At 51.2% G+C, this 15,600-nt stretch overlaps 1 protein-coding gene across 2 annotated transcripts in view; it reads left to right on the top strand.

The window, feature by feature from the left end:
• LOC116950160 (E3 ubiquitin-protein ligase DTX1-like) overlaps nt 1-15,600 on the top strand; it is a 33,084-nt gene that overhangs the window by 11,093 nt on the left and 6,391 nt on the right. The window contains exons 3-7 of one of the 2 annotated variants that reach the window (XM_032967700.2): nt 10,165-11,041; nt 12,441-12,502; nt 13,703-13,843; nt 14,626-14,690; nt 15,414-15,572. In XM_032967700.2, the coding sequence (XP_032823591.2) occupies nt 10,165-11,041; nt 12,441-12,502; nt 13,703-13,843; nt 14,626-14,690; nt 15,414-15,572 (1,304 nt within the window). The remainder of the gene's footprint in view (nt 1-10,164; nt 11,042-12,440; nt 12,503-13,702; nt 13,844-14,625; nt 14,691-15,413; nt 15,573-15,600) is intronic. The other variant, XM_032967701.2, reaches the window with a different exon arrangement.

A 15,600-nucleotide genomic window follows, 5' to 3' on the forward strand; every position in this document is an offset into this window, starting at 1 on the left:
AGTATTGAGTTGACCACCGACCAGCCTAATTTTCCCTCAAACCCTCCTGCTTGTCGTGTCACTTGGGTCCTCGGATCGCGGGCGTGAATAGTGCATCACTGGCCGCGATCAGTCGACTGCTGGATGAAGGTCTCGTCAAGTCGTTTGCCTTTGACATTTCCGTTGTTTAACGATCCACCTAGCAGCACCAGCACACAGTCCTGATCTCATCACTCCTCCTCCTCCTCTGTGCAAGTCATTTTTCCGCCGCGTTGCATTCTTTGGCTGCCACTCGGTCACTGTCGCCGAACCGTTGGACGCCATCCCTTCTGGCGACACGTCCTGCCCAACGAATATAACAAAATTAGGTTTGTTATTTTTCACACCACGTGTTGTGACTTCCCCGTGTTAATAGCGGTTCAATGTTTTTTGCAATTCCTTAACGCTCGACGTGCGTGCACGATTCTGTAATTGCAGCCACCGAAATTTAACACTGTTTGTGTGTGAGGTGTGAATTGCATTGGGTTTAAATGGCTCTGGTCAACCACCTCCCCTTCCCCCCTCATCAGAAACCACTAATGAGTTTCTCTCCACAGAGGGAAAAAAAACGCACACAAATGCCCACCGACCAAAACGGCTGCATTCATCGCCAAATGCCGATGGGGGGGGCGGGGTAGGGGGAGGACGTGGGGATTGTGTGCGCACGTTTATCTGGGCAAGCCCAGGCGCCGCGAGCCTTTATGGTGGATGTTTAAACGACGGGTGGCTCGCTGGCGCAAACGCCGCACGTCACGGCAGGTGTTGCCCGCCAGATATGCTTGTACACGCGTGAAACAACGTGGCAATTGAATATTCCACTCAACTGCGCGGGAAGCATCGGCATCTGGTGTTGCGGTGCGATGGATGTTTATTTTCGAGAAGTAATCGGTCCCTGGTTGTGCCGATGACGCAATTGTGTTTTTCAAGTTTTGCGTTGTGTGGCACTTTGGTCAGCCCGCCGCTGGATGATGAGGACCCTCACCAATGCCGTGCAGGTCGCGAGGGTTATTTGGCTGGGCTTCACCATGCCTATCAGTTGTCTACGGGGGCGGGGTTGATGGGGCGGGAGCATAGATGTGTCGGCATAGAAGCACAGTACAACAATAGGTTGTGGTGCACTGTTGTTGCTGACTACGTCGCGAGGACCCGCAGCCGTTTATAAGACCTGCCGTGCATGGTGGTCACTCATCCGCGCAGTTATCTCGGCTCAACCACGCTTGGCTTCCGAGATGAGACGTGGTCAGGCACTCTTGTGGTGATTCAGTCATAAGCATTTAATAAGTAACACAACTGGTACTTGTAACTGCAGTATCACTGTAATTTAGTCTGATTATGGTAGCTTTCCTAAAGGGAAGTGATTGTTGGCTTGACTTAACTCTGGAAATCGAGAGCACTTTGAAACCATTGTAGGCTTTGTGCCATTCATGACCCGTACGCATTGGCTGCAGCTGTCCTCTCTTTAACCCAAGCTGCAGCCTCCCACCATTTCCCCGTTTTTAGTTTCAGAATCGTTTCTTTTAAAGATGGTCAACAAAAAATAGTCGAAAGTCGTCATCTGGCTGTACGTGCAAAACAACGGTAATCCAATTACAAGCTGAAAACGGTGATAGTAATCCAGGATCACTGGTACCCACCATCGGTAATCCGCCTTCACTATCGCGCTAACACCCCAACACCGTGTGCGCATCCGATAGTGCTCGTCATCATTTTCATAACGAAGCGTTTCCTCCGCAGCAGACGTGGTTGAATCCTTGATGCCGATGCGTCACCCTTCAGCGCCAGCAGGTTAGCCTCTTCCCACGTCGTGCCCTTCGTGTTTCTCTTGGTTCCCCGCCCCCACCCCCTGCGCACCCTGGCCTGCAGCTGTGGCCACTGTGAGTGGAGGGAGCCTTGCTTTCGAGAGCCCCGTCGATGAGGGAAAAGGTTTCGCGGCGGCGTTTGGAGGGAGCGCCGGGTTACCTCGACACTGGGCGCAACCAGCGAGGTGTCTTGTAAATAATCTCTAAAAATAGTGGGCTCTCGGAAAGAAAAAAAACACATCAGCCCTCCCCTCCCTGGGCTTTTTGTGGCGAGAAAACGATCGAATCTCTGGTTGCATTTTGTCACCTTCGTAATCTGAACTTGATGTTCAGTATGGATTCGGCTGAATGGAAACCAATTGGCGATTTTTATTTTTAGTTTTACGTGACCCGTGAATAGATCATAGCCACGAGTTCGCGGTTCGTTTCAGGGGCCTATAGCCTCCGCGCCCCATCCCTCGCGGAGCAGCAGCGAGCCCAGCTCCTTGGCCTTTTCCGAATATTCTCTATCCGACGGCGCTTGCGAGTAATTCCTCCGCCTGAATAGCCCGTCTGCCACTTTCTGTGCACGCAGCGTTGGGGTCCTGGGGGAGGTGACGGGCCAGAAATCCAAAGGATGGCGTTCAAATAGTTTTTCCGTCGTTATAGAAGTGGCTGGGGGGGGGGCAGGGTTAGGGGGTGAGTTGTGGGGGGGGTAGGGGTGGTTTTCAGGGAGTGTGGTGCAGTAGCCTTCGAAGAGGCACCATTGTGGTTGGGCGCTGGAATTCGTCTCTGAAAAGCGCGTCTGCTGCGCGATGCGCGCGTGCGAGCATGGAGCGAGCGAGGCGAGCCGCCACCGAATAAAAGGGCCCTGTGTTCCGGCATCAGAACCCCCTACTCCCTTTTCTGTGGACCCTGCCCATTGTCCCCAGAGGCAAGTGGCACAATGGAGCCGTTGACCCTGGGATAAATAGCGTAAGTGGCGGCAGCGAGCGGTGGTGTTCAGCGTGCACGCGCATGTGTGGGTTGGGGGGCAGGACGTTGTTACTGGATGGAAGGAAAGGCGGCCGGCCTTGTTGCGGTGGCTTTTCGAGGGGGGTGCCACGGTGGCTTCGAAGCGTGATTGAAAAAGGGGGCTTCCATTGCGAGCAGGGGGCCCGGCGAGGCGGACATCTGTGAAGCGATTGAGGCGGCGTGTGTTGCGTGTGTGCGCGTGAGGAGGAGGGGGCGGCGCCGGCGGCGCATTCCGCCGTGCTCTTGCACACAATGAGCCCCCCCGGCGTCTTCACGCCGTCGCGTCGGAAAAAGGGCATCGTGCCGTTTGGCTCGGGACCCCCCCCCGGCGACGCCGCGCAGCACGGACGATTTTTTGCACGGCATGGTCCCACGTTTGGCACGTTTGAATCGTTCGTTTGTAGCCAGAGGCCGCTCATGTAACATCATTGTTCCAGCAAAAATGTTCCATTGTTATGGTTGACCAGGCACACGGTGGTGCATGTCTGTCGTGTGTTCCTAAATGGTCGGTAGATCGCACCGAAACTATCGTGTGCTGAGACTTTTGACCTCCCCGGCCCCGCAACAGTTAGCTCGGCTACGCATGTGGTCAGTGCGATAGTAGAACAGCAAATTGGTTCATAACCCCTCTGTGCAAGGCTAGAGTTATGCCCATCCACGTGTCGGCTTTCTCTGGCCAATGCAGTTTCCATGTCATACACATGAGTTGGCCAAACATTCCAATGCAGAGCCCTAATGAAAATAAAGAATCCAGATTCTCAGTGAGGGAATACTGGATAAGTAAATGGACTATAATAAAAAAAAAACAGGAACATTCAGACCTTTGTCAAATACAATGCTGGATGAAGGTTTCCAGCTGTGTCAGTCATGGGGTTTTTTGACAATTTTTCATCATGCAGCCGATGTGTGTTCACTAATCGAACTTGGGTCAGTGAGTTTGTAGCGCAGTCGTCCGTAATGTTGCATCATCGCTCTATCCCAAAGTAAATATGTAATTCTTACATTATTTTTGGATAAAAGGGTCCTGCAGCTTTTAATAGAATCTGTCAGATGTGCCCACTCGTCTAATGCGGAGTTTCTTGTGTTGAGGGCACTGCATGCGGAAAAGGCCAGTGGGCGTCTCTATTTATCGCAGCGGCGGGTGGCGTTCGTTTTTATCTTGAGGTGAAGCCGCCGCAGCAACAGAGCCCTTGGATAAACTATGCCAAACGTCCCCCCCCCCCCCCCCCCGCCGTTGAATTTTAACCTCGTGAGCGACGCTGTTTTCAATTTCCTCCCTTCCCGGCTCAACCCCCGCCGCCCTCCAGCAGTCTGGCGCTCCGCTCTCGTTCCGCTACCGAATAGCGGCGGCGGCGGCGGCCCATTGTCGCGAGCCGATGCGGCAGAGAGCGCCCCTCGGAAGACGTAACGTCTAGAAATAAAAATGCAAATCGTCCCGGTGGCATTGCGACCTTCGCGCAACGGAGTTGCGGACAAAGGCTGTACATTGGCACTCGCGAAATAAGTAGAAATGGGAGCCCCCCCCCCCACCCCAGCACCCGTTATTGACGAGCTGATAAAACACAGGGGTACCCACGGTGCCAGCATCGGACGTGTCATTGTATGTGACGATGCTAGGGCAGTATAAATAAAAATGTTGGCATCTGGCAAAGTTCATAAATAAGAGAACAGGAGTGGCGGGGGAGGAGATCACAATGAAATTAACGGGCATTGGCAGAAATATGTGGATACGCATTTGTTTGTTTGAGTCATTGAGGGGAGGCGGAGAGGATTGTTACAAGCCAAGGTCATTGAGGCCCATTTAAAGTTTCCACATGCCCATTCAGAAACGAAGCCATTATAACACAGATGATCATTAATTACTGCGGTATAATAAAGGGGAAACTCGGCCCATTAGAGCTGCATGGCCAGGCTGTGCGTTATTCGGTGTGTGTTTGCACGCGTGTTTTTTTCGTGCACGCTCGCATTCTCAGCAGCGTGTTGACCGCTGGCTTGGAAAAACCTCAACATTCCGTCAGTCGCCTCGCCATTTCACGAAAGCCGCATTCCAGGATCGTTAAAGCCAATCAATCAGGCCGCAGCAAACAGAGGATTTGTTTCACAAAGGGCCGAGAAGCCTATCTGTGCCGGGATGGACCTCGGGGTAAAGGGGGCAGTGTCGCGTGGGTCAGGGATCGAAAGGTTAATTGGATATGTTTTAAGTACTGCCGTTCCAGTAATGGCACCGTTAAGTTTCGGTTGTTTCCGTCGTCTCTGCCTTTTTTTTGCCATGGATTGAATTTACAGCGCGGCATTAAGGGCACCATCCATTATTAAACAATCATAATTAAACGTCGGTTTGAACCCTGTGCTTGAAGTTTGGGAATTGTTTTGTAATTATTTTTTTTACAAAAACCTTTGAGCATCAGACACAATCACACCCAGGATGTGGGGTGGTCACATGGCAGTAGCGTTGCGTACCGCTTGTTGCAGAGGTTCACGGTTCGAACCCAGCAGGCCGCCCGGGGTTATCATTGCGGGTGTATTACCCATAAAATATGCGCCTTCTGCTTCGCGGCAGATGTTAAAGATTCCCATGACGACATTTTGAAGTGAGATTGCTCCTACGTGCCAGTGTCATGGTCCACGTTTGGGAAATTAGCTGCAAACAACTCAATTGGGATTACACAGCAACATCGCCCTCTACTCTCAAATTGGAGTGAAACACACCTCCTTCGTGATTGCCTTCCGCTAAAGAATGGAGCAAATACCAACTACTACGTTATTATATTGATGAATACCTCCGACCTTCTCAATTCTTGATGTGTAGAGTTTTCGAGTGATAAGATTCATATTATCAAATCATCACTAGTCAAGTATGTTAATATTAATCTAGCTGTGACTGGTGTATTAATATAATTCTTTAAAAATAAATGATAAAGGAGGCTGCCACGGGATAGGCGATCTTGCTGTGTAATCCCAATTGAGTTGTTTGCAGCTATTTCCCAAACTTGGACCATGACACTGGCACACAGAAGCAATCTCACTTCATAATGTCGTGAAGGGAATCTTTAACATCTGTCGTGAAGCAGAAGGCGCAGTTGTATCAATCGGCAGATCGCGAGCATGTGGTGGGGTGAAGTGTGGGTATTCCCACCTATGCAGGACATCTTGCCCGAGTGGAAGAATAGGCCAAATACCATTGAGGATATCCCTCCACTTGAGATCGTTCTGCCAGCAGTGGCATGAGCAAGTCAATGCAGGGCTGAAACTTTTATTTTTTAAAGGATGATAGCATTTTGGACATCCCGTAATATTGTATATCACGCGCACTGCAATGCCCTCCCGGATGCATTGGCCGTGAAATGGAGTGTTTGGATTACTAAGTGCTATCGACGCACGTGATGCCACTCTAAAGGCTAATGAGTCAGTGCGCGGGCGCGCTCGCTATCGATCTCTATCAGAAACGCAGGAGTGTCTCCGTTGCTCGTGCGTTAACTTCGCGCATCGTGTGTGTGCCGATCCAGCTTGTCGGTGGTCAGCATGACCCAACCGGTGCCAGCTTGGGTTCTAACGGTGCTTGCCACGTTCTGCCCATGACCAAAAACCTCCCGGGATGCCACCAATCTTGTCGGATTTCTTTAGAAGCTAAGCAGATTTTAAGCCTGGATGTGTGCACGGATGGACAACCACCATGCATTGACATAGTTTCTTTGGGCTGCTGCGGTGCTACGTTGTCACTAGGGGTCAATGCATTCCACTTGTACTGTACTATGCACCAAGGGCTATGCTTTACGCTTTCAGCCTGTGCTGACCAGTACGTTTAAGTATGGTCAAATAACCCCCGCAACCCACACGGCGTGGGGAAGCCCCCCTCCAGCAGTGGTTTGACAGAAGGGCTGTGAGTGTGCATGTTCTGTGTTCTCTAAGTGCAACGTACAAACATCGACTTGTGGGAGATTTGCCACCTCTGGTTTCCCGTAAAGGTGAACGAGTCGCATGGGTAGGGTTCTGCAAGGAAAGGATGCGGAAGATGCAGCATTGCAGTACGACCTGGATGAATGTGTTATCCTAATGGTGCTAATCGAGCACGTCGTGAATCAAAGGCTTCCAGTCGGGCCATGTCATAGAGCGGCCCACAGAAGACGATACCACGGAGTGACCTCTCTGGAATTTCTTACACATACACGGAATATTATATATCGTTCCCTATTCAGAAATATTGCTCACGAGAAAAGTATGAAACAGGTGTACTTGTTTTCCTACAGCCATGGTAGGTGGATATTTGGACACATCGGAGCTCTCTGTTGGAGAAATGCATCCTCGTGATGGGCATACAGAGCAGGGTAGGTATTAAGCCTTTAATCCAAATCAACTGTAGCTTTGGGGGCTTTGATCAGCCGCTCCGTCCCAGAGAGCAGAAAAAAATATATTCGTTTTGCCAGCGCCCCGAAACTTTCCGTGCGATTAAAAAAAAACGCCGCTTTGATGTTAAAATTTACACGCAATGCATTGCGTTCGTCATTCAGAGGCCAGTTTGACAGTTCATGCCACGCCATTGAGATTCGTAAAAGTGTGTTGTTTTGTTGTTAAGTGAACCGTTGGATTTCGGGTTTCGCAGTGCTAGAGTAGCCGCTGTTAAACGCTTAGCCCGAGCGCGGTGTAATTTGGTACGACTCTAGAAAGGCTGCAAGCGTGAACAACAGAGCGGAGGCAGGCACCGTGCAGCATTAAACACAAACGATCGGCAGTGGTCTAATAACCACCACAGGCTGTTTGTTGCTGCGCGCAGTTACCACACTCCCCGCTATAACCACGGAGGGCAGTTGACGTGCGTGTTTACCGTCGCCTGTGTGAATGGTACCCAGTTGCCCAAACATCTGATGGCACGCTGTGAATACATACGTGGTTTAAGTCGGTGTCAAACCGAGTGTGTGTGGGGTGACGGTAACGGGGAGCTCTCGTGGAGTGAATGGTGAGCGCGCTGTGCTTACCAACCCCCGGCGGTCACAGCCAACAACAGTCGTGATTATCTGAACCAGCCCGACGCCTCCCCTAGGGTTGATTTAGCCTTAACATGAGCAGCTGGTGCAGTGAGCAAACATTAGCAACTGGGGAGACAAAAGTGGTCAGCCTTGAGGATCTCCCGCCACTTGAGATCTTTCTGCAAAGCAGTGGCAGGAGCAAGTCATTGCAGGGCTGCAACTTTTTTTTAAAGGATGATAGCTTTTTGTACATCCCGTAATATTTTATATCACTCGCACTGCCATGCCCTCCCAGATGCGTTGGCCGTGAAATGCGGTGTTTGGATTACCAAGTGCTATCGACGCACATAATGACACAAAAGGGTAACGAGTCGGTGCTGCGCAGGCCTTAATCGTTGCTCGTTGACAGCACTTGTCCCAACAGCCATTATAGGCTAGACTGGGCTCTTCGTCTTTGTTGTGGGCAGCAGTGACGCAGCAGTTAATACACTTCTGTAATCCGGGTGAACTGCATTCAGTTCCTGGCAATGCGCAAAGTCCGTGAGAAATGGGCCTCTCGTAGGTTGACGCGGCCTCAAATGAGCAGCTGGTGTGGTGTTGAAAACATCGCACACTGGGGAGATAAAAATGGTCGGCTGCGGGTTTTCGGCCACAACGGCTTTTTGTGTGCACTGCATATCCTTACGAGGCGCTCGCGAGCATCACTTTCCCCCGTAGTCTATAAGGATATATAGGTGTGTTTAATATAACAGTATATTGTTGTTTATTTTCAGCTTTAAGACCTCGTGAATAAACGTGACGTTCGAATTTCTCATCGCTGTTGTATGCGCCCGTTGAAATGCAAAAATGTTTTTTTTCTAAATGCGATAAAGCTTCAAATTTTGACGTTTATGTGTGTGTTTAACGAACAGTGTTCCACTGTGTGCTAGCTGTTGGGCGCACTGAGCTGCCACTTACAAAATAATTGTATTTTTGGTTTGGTGTTTTTCTAACACGTTTAATTTTAAACGTGCGAGCTCGTGTTCTTCACAAGCATGAAAGGCTTTTGTGCCGAACGAAAGATTAAACACTCCGCCCGTCTTGGTGCATAATTTATTAGCAAGCGCGAGACCCACACGGGGTCTGTTTATTTTTTCCAACTTGATTTTGTTGTTATAATTTATACTTTTATTATTACAAAATCAAAACGTGAATGCCTGCACGCTCGATTGTTCAACTGCATCAATACCATAGCCCTTGCATATCTTTTGGCTCTGTTGTGGATTTATAGTTGCGTGCAATACGCGGCATTTCTGTTTTTACTCTTGGTATGAAGAGGAGGTAGGAGGAGAATCAAAATGCCAGCTTTGTCAAAAATCATTCCTTTATTTAAACACAGAGGGAGAGAGCTGTTCATGAATTAATGGCTGCAATGCGATCGCCAGGCCACCGAGTCGCAGTCCAAGCTTTTATCAACCTCTGTTTTTCCCCATGCAGTCAATCCTCCAAGTAACTGTACTCTGCTAACCAGACTCAACCCCACTTGGCTCCTACGGTCAGGATTGGACACGTCGGGGAGATTTTGTTCTGATGTTTGACCGACTGTAAGAAGGTATTCCGAGTCGACCCCCGACTTAGATTCGAACTCGTGACCTTCCGACAGTGATGCTTTGTCCTCTAACCACGGTGGCAATTAGCTCGGCAGAAAAATCCATGTGTTATAATCCAAACAAAACACAAGGGGCACTCGTTAAAGCTGATGAAACAAATACCCATATTTACCCGATGCATAATCCTTTCCAGATCAACGTACCTGCCCTAGTGACATATTTGTTTCGTTTATTTTCTATATTGTACTCCAATCGCGATTTCCTTTATCGGCATCATGTCGTGAGATGGAAGAATCCATTCAGATCTTTCGCAGAGCAGTGCAGCCCTTAGTGTTGGAGAACGGCCCACGGAAGTGGATGACGTGGAACTTCTTCTGAGATCTAGTAAAGTAACCTCTGATCGACACGGGGCAGCAATTTTCCACCCACACTGACACTGGGGCTAAATATCGTCATTTGGCAGGAAAACCATTCCCATTTCTGGAATTTAGCCAAATTAAGTGGACAGCCATATTTTATTTGATGGGTTTTTTTGAGTGCAGGTGCAGTCTGTTGGATTTATTTCTATAAAATGTAATTGGTTCCACCATGTGTATTTCATCTCCTCTGTTTCTCACCTCCACCACTGCCTGCACCACCACCACCACTCCCATCCTATCCTCGCCCTCCATCACCACCACCACGACCACAACATATCACCACGACCACAACAAACCACCACCATCCCCAACCTACCGTCACCGTGACCTCTGCGCTTCCCTTCGCCGATCATCATCTCCCCGCCGTTGCCGCACCGCTCAGGCACCATGCGCCCGATCCGCAAGCGCTACTTCCCGGTGGACTCGGCGCCAGGCCGCGGCATCGTGTGGAAGTGGGAGCAGGACGGCGGCGCGTGGACGTGCTACGAGGCGGACCTGTGCGCCGCGCTGCAGGACGCCTACGAGCGCCGGCGGCCGGGCCTCGACCTGACTGCGCTCTCGGGCCTCCCCTACTACGTCGACTTCTCCAACATGTGCCAGATCAACCCGCGCACGAACTTCCGCCGCCGCATTCTCGTCACGTACGAGGCGCCGTACCCGCCCGCTTCAAGCCCGCCGCCGCCTCTTCCAATGCATCCGCACCCCCACTACCACCACCAGCCGCAGCACCACCAGCCGCAGCACCACCAGCACCAGCAGCAACATCACCAGCAGCATCAGCAGGCGGGCGGTGCTGCGTTGGGACACATGCAGTTCGTGGCGCAGTCGCTGCAGCCCGGACCGGGTGCGGGTCAGGGAAATGGTTCGTCGCACAGCAGCGGACCGCTGATGACGGCCTCCTCCTCTACCTCGCCGGTGCCGACGCAGGCGGCGGCGGCGGCGTCGTCGTCGTCATTGTCGTCGTCGCCGGGCAGTCCCGTGCCGCACGCGCAGTCGACCCAGGCGTGGCCACTGTCGTGCGGCTGCCAGCAGTGCCAGGGCCGCCCTCCGACGCAGAAGCGCAAGGCGAGCCAGTCCGGCATGCCGGTGCCGGCGGCGGCCGCGCGCCCGGGGCCCCCGCCACTGTCGCCGACGTCGTCCGCCGCCGGTGTCGGGGTGCCGATGCCTCCGGGCCTGGGGCCGGTCGTAGCCATCAGCAGGATGGGGCCAGCGGCCAGGGGTGGCCCAATGAGGCTCGCTGCTGCGCTGCCACCACCAGGGTGAGGGTTTGTACGCTTCACGGGGAATGTTGGTGTCGCCGTGGTCATTATCATCATAACTTTTAAAAGTGTGTGTGTTTCTATAAAAAGACAAAGATCCCCCATATAGCCTTAACAGACTATTGGGGCAAGTGCTGTTAGCGAGCACCTACGAAGGCCGACACGGCACACAAGGGGGTGGGTGGTCAGCACCACGCCCGGCCGCCTTTGTCTCCCCAGTGGCGATGTATACACACCACACCAGGTACTCATTTCAGGCTGAGTCGACCTAGGGGAGGCACAGGACCGGTTCAGATAATCGTCACTGATGTTGGCCGTGAGCAGGAATCCAACTTGGTTCGTTGCGTTGCGCGTTACATTATTGCTTTTGTACACATGTAAACGTATAAATACAAAGTAATATTTTTGTCCATCCGCCTCAAACCTGTTAAGCAGCAAACCCGGCACTTTTTAGATGAGACTTGGCAGGATGAAGCCTCTAGGACAAATTGTGCTGGATCGCTTTATTGCTATTGGGCAAGAAACGTTGAAAGACACCTTGGTGTCTGTTCAGAACAGCAAACATTGTACTCGGTTCATTGTATGCTGCTGTAGTGGATTGTGGTTAGTATTAATATTATACAGACGAGGGTCTGCTTCACTTGCTTTGTAACGGTGCCATAAACAACTGTTTCAAAGCATGACATGATGATACATATTCAGCATGCTGTCAGGCCTTGAGCAGAATGCAAATTTTTCTCGCTGACAACATCAGTCTCGCCACTTCCCACAAATCTCAAGCAGAAAAGCTAATTATTCTGTCAGCTCAGTATTTTTCCTGTCATCTGTTTATTGCTCCTGGGCTGCGAAAGACTGCAGCAAAAGTCGCTTCCTTCACTTCACAGTTTGCACACGTGTGCTGCTTTTTCCCCAACGTACGAACTGCCGTAACGGTTCTCCCAACTACCGATTACCAGTGAACGTGCCCGAGATCTGGGATGCAGCAGGGTTCGGCCCTGCGTTGCGTTTTACACAGGGGAGGTCACCCTGCGCGAAACTGCTGTCGACGTAGGGCTTGCGGGGATAATGCGGTGGGCCAGAGGGGCAGTGCGGCTCAATCCGTTCTCATGCTTGACGCCTGTGCTTCCACGGCTGATGTCCCAGTCTCTGCCGACCCCGCACTGACCAGCGGGTCAAAGTATGCTCGAATACATCCCTTCTCTTGTAATTTTTGAGAAACGTGTTGACTCTTATCTCTTACACCTTCAAGGGTGTGGGCTGTTGCTGGCCGCTTGGCGTTTTTGGGCTGTGCTCAGTGACCGTGACACTGGGAAGAGGTACGGAAAAGCCCTCATCCCGTCGTGGATGTACTTGTCTTGATTTTATGTCTTACAGTTGACCTTTTCTTTCTTTCTTTAAGGATGCCTTCACTTCCAGGAAATGCAATGAACCTTCCAATATCTCTGCAGTCTGCATTTGCAGGTAGGCCTAGTGTTGTGATAGAAAAAGACACATTTATAATGGATACATAACTTATTTTCAACACGTAATGGCTTTGGAATGCCTTTGAACAGATCAGAAGATGTATTACGCGTCGATCTTGTGATTCCGTTGCCGTCTGCTGCCTTCGGTTTTATGTCTAATGGAAACTTGGCACGCGCGCTAAGCCAAGTCACGCAACGGTCACTTCTTGAAAGAGAATCTTTCCCTCTGCTGTTGCAACCGCTGCTGCTGAATCGTAATATTAATCTGACCTCCATAACTCAATACCCTCGCCCCGTCGAGTTTAGATTGCTTACGAACAACACGGAGGGTAGCACACTGGGGGAGTAGAGCGTGCGACGAGGGCGGGCGACGAGGGCCGATGACGTGGGGGGGGGGGGCGGTTGGGGGGGCGGGGGGGGTGGAGGGTTGGCCAGGCACCAGGCTACGAAATGCAGGGAAATCGAGTAGGAAAGGGGGGGTAGGACGGGGGGGTCCCATTTGAACCCAGGGCCCATTCCAGCCATGCTACACCACCACGATCTTGGAGCGGAAGATGGCAGCCTTCACGCGGGCCACTCTGTTAAGTGTGAAATCGCGATGAAAGCCATCAACGCATTGATCACCACCATCTTGAGACGCAATAAGATTTAGACGCTTTATAGATTAATAGGATGTTGCAGCCGTAGCATAACGGTGAGCAGCACACCGTGCTTGCAATTCAGAGATCTCCCAGCGTGGCAATTTAATCCATGGGCGAGTTTCTTCAGTTTCGTTCTCCCTCAGCCTCCATCGCCACAGCTAGTTTGAACGATAGATCGCGTGTGATGGGGTAAAGTGTCTGCCAGCGTCAGAGGTGACAAATATCCTCTAGAGCAACTGTGTGGCTCATTCTTGTGGAGGCCCTTCCATCAGCAGTGATGTCAGCAAAGAGTTGCAGCACAGCATCTTTTTTTCCCTTTCTGCTCACAACACAGAAAAATTCCCACATTACTTAGCCATCCTCTGTCACGTTCTAACTCGTGTTCCTCGCTGCGTTCTAATCCTGCCTCTCACCCTCTCCTTGTCTTGCCCTGCCCTTCTCTGCCTGCCACTTCATGCCCTCGATCTTCTCCTTCTCTACCCTGTTGTTGTTGTTGTTGCTCTCTCTGACCCCATACTACTCTTCTGCCATCGTTGGCCCGTGGCGGTCGGTCCCAGCCGGCGGGGGGCTGCTCCCCATGACTCGCGCCCTCCCTAAGCATCTCTTCCATCCTCCAGCCGTGAGCAAGGACGAGCTGCGACCCGTGCCCGGCGTCTCCGGCACCTGCCGCAAGATCAAGAAGTCCAAGGGCAAGAAAGGTGACGACGCCGCTCGCTCGGCCGTTCCCCACCCCCATGCCACGCCATCGGCAGTGTCCTTTTTGAGTTGACCGAACGAGGCTCGTCTGGCAAAGCCAGCAGCAGCAATCATGTGATAGACTCACCCAGCAGGAGGAGATTCCCGAAATTCAAAACAGGTTGAGAGAGTTTGTTTAAACAGTTGCCTCGTGCATTAATATTGTTTTTTGTGAAGCCAGGAGGATTTTGGAATGAACATGTTTAATTTGTGGGGAGGTGAAATGAGCTGCGTTGTGTTTTTTTTTACTGAAGGATTGGTAAAGATTAACATTTTGGAAACCCCGCGGAAGCGTGTGATTTAGCCCATTTCCCTTCCATCCGTCGGGAGAGAGTTGTTTAAAGTGTTAATTCTCACCCAAGCATTGCGTTGAAGTGTTGTTATGAAGCTTCACTCCGAGCAGCATGTGCTTTGTATGCTCAAGATGATTGTAAAAATGTTGTGATCTCTTAGATGACTTCTCTCCTTTCTCTTCTTTTTATTTTGCCTATCATGGGTTGGTTCAGTTCCGGATGGGGTGGGAGGTGGGGTTTCCAAAATGGGCATGTGGCTTAGGACCGCTCAAACCACGGCTGCCATCGTCGTTTACGAGCTCAGTTCATGAGTCACATCACAGAGACATTAATTGAATTTTCATTCTTGCCTGTCCTTTTGAAGAAACAATCGCCCACGTCCGTATTGGCGGTTATGCGTGCATCATAGAAATAGCAATATTTAACTGATATAGCTGTTTGTTTGATAATAGGAAAGAAATCACCTGAAGATGTGGTGAAGAAATACCTGCAAATGATGAAAAACCCACCGGACGAGGTGAGCTGACTGTGGCGAACACCATATTTTCCCCGTCTGTAAATAACTCTTTGCATATAGTAATACTACTGGTATTTGTAACAGAACTTTCCCGAGGGGACGTTCACCAGAGAGATGGAGCGACGTCATTCAGTTAACGTGAAAGTTCTTACATGGGTTATTACCGCTGCAGGATTGAGAGGCGGCGGCTGCTTTGCAAGGCCTTCGTCCTAAACAAACTAAACTCGAACAATTTTTATTTTACCCGTTAAGGCCCACTGAGCTATATAGCTCTTTTTCAGAAGCGACCTGGGCCACATGATAGCTCAACGAAGTGACTTGGCACGTGGAAATTTCTAGCAGCCAAATACTCTAAATGTGTGATGTTGATTCTAAATGTGTGGGTGGGGGGGGGGGAACCTGGAGGATCCAGAGAAAAATCCACACGACCATGGAGAGGGCACGCAAACTCCAAATATGCATTCGTCAAGGTCGAGATCGAACCCACAACCTTCTGTTAACACGTCGACACCGTGAAGAAACCGCATCTGATGATGATGATGATGATAAGGATTACTCTTATTCACATTCATTCTTTACTAATTGAAAACCTGACCCGATCATGGGCTTCCCTTCGGTTGGCTCGGCCTCAAAAGGTCAAGCGAGCAAGTTTGAAGCTTTGCCGTGTAAACTCTCGCTCCGCTCCCGCCCCCCCCCCCCCCCCCCGTGTCCCCCTTGCGCCAGGACTGCACCATCTGCATGGAGCGCCTCGCCGTGCCATCAGGCTACGAGGGCATGACGGGCTGTACGGGCGTGCGGGCCGACGGACTGGGCCAGCTGGGCCGCTGTGGCCACGCGTTCCACCTCCTCTGCCTCGTCGCCATGTACAGCAACGGCAATAAGGTGCGGGAGACACATCCTTGTCTGCTGT

Source organism: Petromyzon marinus, chromosome 38 (assembly GCF_048934315.1).
Source record: "Petromyzon marinus isolate PM22_M1 ecotype Great Lakes invasive population chromosome 38, UKy_Petmar_22M1.pri1.0, whole genome shotgun sequence".
In the NCBI taxonomy this organism is placed as follows: Eukaryota; Metazoa; Chordata; class Hyperoartia; order Petromyzontiformes; family Petromyzontidae; genus Petromyzon; species Petromyzon marinus.